Here is a 7,731-nt window from a genome sequence, read left to right as displayed (position 1 = left end):
TGTGTGTAGTATTGTTACGGATGTCTATTTTTTAACCAGATTAGTTTTTCATTGGGAATTGATGGAATCTCACAGTGATCATGTGAAACTGCAATAGAGACCAGCTTCTTTTTGCAAGGATGCAACACCAAAAGGCAAAATATATTACATAATACGGTTTTAATGAGTTGCAATAGTTATAACAAAGGTTGTGATATAAGTCTTTACAAATCAGTATATCAAGATATGATGAAAAAGGAAGAAATGTTTGCCTTATATGTGTTTTTCACATAAAGTGTGTTCTTTCCTCTTGTCTAACTTTAAACCAGGGCAAGTGATTTATCTAAAAGAAAAAAAAAAAATCATACCCAGTAGCAATGGTAGTCTGATTTTGAAAGCTTCTTCAAATTTGACCTTATATGTCTTGTAGTATTGACCTTTTCCAATAAATACCTTAGTAAATATGCGTTGTTAGTTGTAAATGATCTCTAGCTTGGCACGTTGCTGTTTGCTGCTGCACAGACAAACTCCAGCTACACTGCTGCGAGTGGGCTAAGCATTGAAAGCAGTTGTGGCCTGAACAGACGTGAGGGCAGTTACACGTCTGTTATTAAAGTAGTAGAAAAAAAACAAAAGCAATCACTACAATGTGCAGATGTAGTTTGGCACGTTGTTATAGACTAGAAGCGTAGCCATTCTGATGAGATAATACACAAGCAGCTTGCAGCACTATGTCCCTTTATAAAACCTAAATGGGTTAGACTGGCGATCCTCTTAGTCTAGACTACCTCAGCATATCTTTCAAGCTGGACAACTCAAAAACAGAAACAGAATGAGCAACGTGTTCTGTTTAAGAAAAGCTTCACTCATTCAAACGAGATTTTGAGAGATTCTTAAAATCTCTGTCCGTCTTTTATTGAGCAATCAGCACTGAAGAGCTTTTTGTCTCAATGGCAGACACTTTTGGCGTTCTAGTGCAGATAAATCTGTTTGTACCCCTAGTAGATTAGACAAGGTTGCTTGTGGCAAATTGCATGAAATTGAAATGTTAGGGGTAGCCTCTATTACTCTGTAACACTTTATACAAATGTTACCTTCAATTTGCCAAAATGTTAAAAATAACCTAACCATCTCTGCTAAGGAGCTGGTTAATGACCTTGCTTAATTTTTAGATCGAAACCTGCAAGTTTGAACCTGAGAGAAATAGACAGCCTCCCCTCCCCAAACCAAAGCAAATAATAAATCTGATTTCTGATGACACGTATTCTGTGGCTATTAGTAGAATGACAGATTTTAAAGCATTTTTATAACTATGTAACTCATAGTACCTGTGTTTAGTTTAATTCTCCAAGCCGTTAATCCTTTATACGTATTAAACTTCTTTCTTTGAGCCTTAATATATATATATCTATATATATGAATGAGAAAAATAGGTTTTAATACACGCTTCTTTTTGCAAGTAAATATCTGCTTCTTTCTTTGCATATGTGTTTTCATTTTTGGTAGTATGCTTATCTGTGTCCATTTCATAGGCACGCCTTACCACAAACCTCTGACTAGCTACCACGGAAAAGGTCCGTGTCCCACCGTTCTCCCTCAGGTCACATCTCCCACTCCTCCTTTGTGGGGGTAATCTCACCAACTCCAGTGAGACAAGACACCGAAGACAACTAAGGTTTTGACCCATTCCTACAAAATTCTAGTTGAACATCTGCAGTATGCTGTCATTACTATTTTATTACAAATTGTACCCAAGTGCAGTCTAAGTGTTGAAGGACTAATGAAGACTAATTGCTGCAAAGAAAACATTTGACCTTGGTCTGAGGATGTGGATGCTAGGCTTGCTAAATATTTACACAACTAACCATCAAGAATGGGCCTGTAAAACTGGCTAACTATATATTTACACATGTTTACAAATGAAGAGCCAAATCCTCTTTCCACTAACATCAATGGGAGTTTTGCCATTGGCTTCAGTGTAATTGGGGATTTGGTCCAATAGAATAGTTTGTCAGCTGTTAAATATTTCAGAAAAGAAAAAAAAAAGTGTTTCTTCTATCCCTCTTTTTCTTTTAGAACATAGCTAAGGGGAAGACAAAATTTAAACAACTCCGGTGGTTTGACTTTATGTTAAAAGTCTAATGTAAACCTACAAAGCAGGAACATTGAGTTAAGGCTTGAAGCTGATTACTTTCTAGTTTTAAGTGGAAGAATAAGAAAAGTACAAGGCAAACAATTCCTTTGGAGAGAGAAAGTATATTTCGATTACCTCTTCCTTTTATTGTAAAATCATTCCTCACCACACTATGAGTGGACTCTAAGCATCATTGTTAGCGAGTAAGTCACAAGAACCAAAGCTGAAGTATGGATAAAGCAGCAAGATCATAACACATCCAAGTATCATATACACTGAAGAAGTAGCTCAGTGTCTTTAGTGGTTTGTTTTTATTTTTTTCTCCTATAAAAATTTGACCTGTGTAGGACTTCATTCACATGGACACTAACAATGAGGAAGTATTTGCTTTGGCGGTAGTGGATCACACATCTGTTTAACTCGCTTAGTAATTTTTTTTAACATAAGGTTTCTCTGTGTCGTACAGATGTGCATCAGGTAGCATTCGACTTTTTTCCCCACTAGTGAGGTGTTCGGTGGTCGATCTCTGCTGGGGTGCTTGTTTCATTGACTTTTGCCACGCAAATCCATTGCTTAGAAGAGCGAGCTTTGTTTTTGGACTGGTTTGGTGGGTCTTTTTACTGGTTATCAGTCGGCATAAATAATAAATCCAGAAAATGTGCTGTATTTGTTGTTGTTTCCTCCGTGTGCTTTTCCCCCGTCTAATTTAATGTAAACTTCATCTCCGGGCTCCAAGTGAAGAACCACGCTGTTACTGGCATAGTCGTAATTCTGATCAGCATCCTGAGCAATCGCACTAGCTCGAACCTACATAAAATACATAAGGAGTGGTTAATAAAACTCTGGTCATATTTCCTGCATGGTGAAATTAAAGCATAGCCTCACCATTTGATTCAGCATGCACACATTGACGCTTTCAATATCTAATAATGTTCATTGTAGTTTTTTCTTATGGGCACTGCTAATTTTCTCCTGCAATACAGTATTTGAAACTACAGCAGTAACCTGCTTATTTCTCAGTCCTCTGATCAATACAAAACTGCTTAATATTTTATATCCCGTAAATATTTTGTGCCTTTTTATATACATGTGTAGTAAGAGCTAGAGTTGGGAGCACCGAATGTGGTCGCGTGCCCATTTTACACTGGCGTGACTTGTATTTCAGCAGAACAATTGATTGACATTGGTGAGGGTCCACAGTGAGGCCCTACTGGTACCAGGCTGGAGTGTTTCCAGAGGCGATTTATTGTCATGCTGCTAATAGTATCGTGCTGTAAAGAGAACTGAACAAAAAAAACACACACCCACATGCTCGCTCCAATGCACACAGGCAGGTAAGGTAATCTAGTCAGGGCTTGGAAAAGCTGTTAATGCCACATTTCATTAAACAAACATTTAATTTCTGTGTAGTGTAAAAGATGCATATTTGAAAAATCATGGGCGAGTCGCTGTTTACTTTGAGAGCTCTTGGAATTTACAAGCAATGGAGGACTTCTAATTTCATTTGCAACTTTCATTTAAACATATGCTTTTTTTTTTTTTTTTTTTTTTTTTTTTTTTTTTTTTGTCCCTTGCTATTCCACAGCTGATTAAATCTGACATTAGTAGCAAACTGGAAGTGGATGTATGTTGGTTTCCAGCAAGGAATAGTCTGTGGCATTGTAAGTCTCCAAATCATTTATATATAATTTGACCCCGTTTGTTAAAATATTTAAACTTAGTTGTATGAGATTTATATCACATCATCTGCTTGTTGCTTGTCTTTGTTCTGGTGTAGTTACAGAGCAGTAAGTGATTTAGTGGCACTGCAAACCTGAACTAAGTAATAATGCATGACTTGGCGTACTGTATGTGGGATTTTATCTGTTCTGAATTGAAAAAATAGGCTATAAGTCACAAATTTCCACAGATTCCTTTCAAAGTTTAAATGATAAATTTCCAATTAAACTTTCATGTGATATGGCCTCACATTAATATTGAAATGTTAAAAGGTGGCAGGGGGGGATGTCTTTGCCATGGAGGATCTTGTGGTGTTATGCAGCTTAAACATCACTGTAGGTGGAAATTATTTATACATTTCTTTACACATCCTGTATGAGTGAGAAGGGCTTGAAAATCTTGCAGAGGTTTGACAGGCTGCAAATTTAAACTGATGCATCGCATGATAATAAACCACATCTATTTCAGGACTTCTTGATCCCGAATCTCCTGGTATTGTTTACGGAGGGCACCTATTTTGCTAGTGTTTTAGCAATAACAATTCTAAGCACAGGGTATTTCGTCTGGATTAATGACTAGCAGGGTGGAGTTGAAGGCTCTGGGCCATTAACCCTAGAAATGCCCTCCAAAGAAGATAAGGTGGGCTGAGGCTGTAGTGCTAATAGAAATGGAAAGGGCAAAATGGAAAGGAGTAAAAGGGCTACAGCTGAAGGAGACAAACTTTCACATCAAATGACATTATCTTGCGTGTTGGCAAAAATAAATGGTTTAAATTACTTTCCTAGTTTCCACGCAGACCATAATTAAATGCTGCTTAGTGGATTTCTCTAAAATTTTGTACTGCTGTGGATAGTAAAAGCGAATTCAAACCGTGTTTGTGACTGTCGTGAGGAGGTCAGCGTATGGACACTGAATATAATGGACATTTCATTGTAAGACCTGAGACAGTGGCTGAAGGGGGAGAAAAGGCACCCTGGATTCAAAAGCCTGGAAAGTAAAGTGCAGGTATGCGAGTGGTGACAAACGTCCTGCAAACCCCAGCATGCTGTTTTCAAGTATTTCACCTCGGTGGGTGAGGCAGCATAATTTTTTCCTCTTAAAGCCTGGCAGAAAGGTCTCAGATGACTTCTCAGCGTGCCGCTGTGTCAGTGTATCTATCTGGAAATTAAAGCACTCAGGCAGCATAGACATGTATGTTGCTGCCTCCCAGCGCTGCGCCGGGACGCCCGGGGAGCCGGCAGGCAGCGGGCGATGTGTTAGCACCGGGGACCTCGGGATCCCTCGGAGGCACTGCGTGGGAATTGCTGTGTTTGCCTCCACGGCTCCCGCTTGCCGACGGCTTTTGCTTTGTTGGAAAACACCGACTTTACAGTGTCAGCCCCGTCAGGCGCCGTTTAAGCGATTTTTTTGCAAAACTTGCGAGCTTCCCCACACACCACGCGGGGCTCGCGTCCCGGGCACGGACCGTAACCAAAAGGCAGCGCTGCCGCATCCGAGCTGTCGATTTCAGACAATTTTATTTACCTAAGTATTTATCCTAGCATAAAAATGCACACGTACATGCCTAGAAACCCTCCCCTTTTGTATTTTTTCCCCTTGAATCGGTTTAATTTGTCTGATGTCTGGTACCGGGAGCGGTTGTACTTGGGGGCGCTTAGACTCCAGGCTCCGTTTAATATTTTATTTTTTAAAAAAGTAGCAGGTCTGGGGAAAGCAAACACCTTAAAACGCGTTATAAATAGGGACCAAAAAAAAAAAAAATTAATGTCTTAATTGCCGGTAAAACGGTATCCCCGCGATGGACGGGACTGCCTTCACCTGGGAGTGAATATACCACGGGGCACTTCGTTTCCCTGCTCCCGTAGTATTTACAGCAGACATTTCCTAATTGAATTAGCCGCTGCCCTCGTTAACTCCGTTCCCGGCTCCCTGTGAGGAGCCACCGCCCGCAGGAGCCGTCCCGGAGCCGGGGGCTGCTGGCAGCGGGGGGCTCCGCTCGGCTCCCCTGGCCCTGCCCGGCCCTGCCCGGGTACCGCTCCCCGCCTGCTCCCCGTCCCCTCGGGGCTCCCCGAGCCCCCCCGTCCCCTGCCGGCTCCCACCTGGTTGTTCTTGCAGAGATCTGCCCACATGCTGGTGCCGTCGCCTCCCCTCATGAGCACATGGTAGGTGAAGAAGTAGATGCCGGGGATGGAGCAGGTGAACTTGCCGGTGGTGGGGTCGTAGTGGTTGCCCAGGTTGGTGACCACGTCGTCGAACTTGAGCACCTCGTAGCCCTCGTGCTGCCGCTTCAGGCCGGCGTAGAAGGCGATTTTGGGCACGGTGCTGTAGGTGGCGGCGCTGATGGCCCCCGCCGCGTTCAGCCCCGGTGCCCCGGGGGGGCCGGGCAGCCCCTGCCGGCCCGGCTCGCCCTTCTCCCCCGGCGGCCCCACCGGCCCTGGCGGCCCCGGTTCCCCCGGGGGCCCTCGGGGCCCGGCTTTGCCCGGCCGGCCGGCCTCCCCCTTGGGGCCCTGGATGAAGGTGGGCAGGGACTGCATGAGGCCGCGGTCGGGCGTGGCCGCCGTGCTGGGCGCCTTGGTGCCGCCGTAGGGGTCGCAGACCATGCGGCAGGTGCCCAGCATCTCGTAGTGCGCCGAGGTGCCGGCCGAGCTGACCAGCACGGGGATGAGGACCACCAGCAGCAGCACCATCACCACCCCCAGCGCGCCGGCCGCGATCAGCCGCCGCCTGCTGCCCACCAGCCGGCTCAGCGCAGGGCGATCCTCTTGCCTGCTTTTGGACAAAATCTTGCTGGTTGAGCGGGGACCTCCTCAGAGCCGAAAAAAAGCCGAGCCCTAGAGAGCCCGGCTCCCCTGGGGGGGGGGCTGCGCCGCGGAGGCGGCTGCGGGGCACCCGGAGGGCCCGGGGGGGCAGGAGGAGGGATGGATGGAGGAGGGATGGACGGACGGACGGATGGACGGACAGAGGGAAGGAAGGAAGGAGAGCTGCCTGCTCGCCGGCCGCCCTCACTTTTATGCTCCCGCTGGCGATCGACTTTTTTTTTTTTTTTTTTTTTTTTCTCCTCTCTTTTTTTTTCCTCCTCTCTCCGCACGCTGTGCCAGTCAGTCCGAGTCAACTTTCCCCGGGACTTGCCTGCCGCGGTCGCCCCGCTCTCTGCTCTCTCCCTCCTCTCTCCCCGCAGAGGTGATGGGGCTCAGCCCCGCTGCTGCTGCTGCTGCTGCTGCTGCCGAGAGCCCGCACCGCCGAGCGCTGCCGGAGCCGGAGCCGGAGCCGAGCGGGATCCTGCCCGGGTGCCACCTGCCAGGAGAGGAGGAGGCTGACGAGCGCGCTGGAGCAATTTATAGGCACCCAAAAGCGCAGGGGAAAGGGGAGCTGCTTTGGCATCTCATTCCAGCATCTGCTCTGCTCTTCCCACTCACAGAGAGTTTGGCATTACTCTGGCAGTGTGGGAAATATATATTTTTTTTTCCTCCCCCCCTCCCTTCTCTCTCCCCTCCCCGGTCCCCCCCCCCCTCCTCCCTCCGTGAACGGATGAGCAGTGAAATCGTGAGGCTCACTCGCTAGCTGCATCGCCTGATGACAGCTCTTTCTGGAGCTAGACCGAAAGGAAGAGATCTGCTTAGCAGCCTCTGGGCACCCTTCAGGTCACCGATCGAGAATTAAAAGGTCAATCCACCTCCTGCTTAACGCATCCCCGAGGCCACCCTGCCATGTTAGCACTCGCTGGGAAATATCACTGTAAACGCGGGGATGCTTTACAGTTACTGAGTGTCCAAGTGGAAGTTATTTGACAATATGCCTCCCACCACGCGCGGTAGCAGACATCAGCATCTCTCACAGTTTTGGGTCTCCCTCGTCCCCCCTCCCCAATTACAATTATCAATGCAAAGTTTCTGTTCATG

At 46.2% G+C, this 7,731-nt stretch overlaps 1 protein-coding gene across 1 annotated transcript; it reads right to left on the bottom strand.

Annotated features, from left to right (window-relative positions):
- Positions 1 to 40: 40 nt before the first annotated feature.
- Positions 41 to 7,225, bottom strand: C1QL3 (complement C1q like 3). The gene is made up of 2 exons (XM_084511455.1): positions 5,932 to 7,225; positions 41 to 2,920 (listed from the first exon to the last, which is right to left on the bottom strand). Exons 1-2 carry the CDS (start codon positions 6,517 to 6,519, stop codon positions 2,741 to 2,743), a joined length of 768 nt encoding a protein of 255 aa, XP_084367581.1. The 5' UTR covers positions 6,520 to 7,225; the 3' UTR covers positions 41 to 2,740.
- Between the last annotated feature and the right edge of the window lie 506 nt (positions 7,226 to 7,731).

This window comes from Aythya ferina (genome assembly GCF_964211825.1).
Source record: "Aythya ferina genome assembly, chromosome: 2".
In the NCBI taxonomy this organism is placed as follows: domain Eukaryota; kingdom Metazoa; phylum Chordata; class Aves; order Anseriformes; family Anatidae; genus Aythya; species Aythya ferina.
The sequence above is the reverse complement of the archived record's forward strand: the minus strand, read 5'-3'. Positions and strand labels throughout refer to the sequence as shown.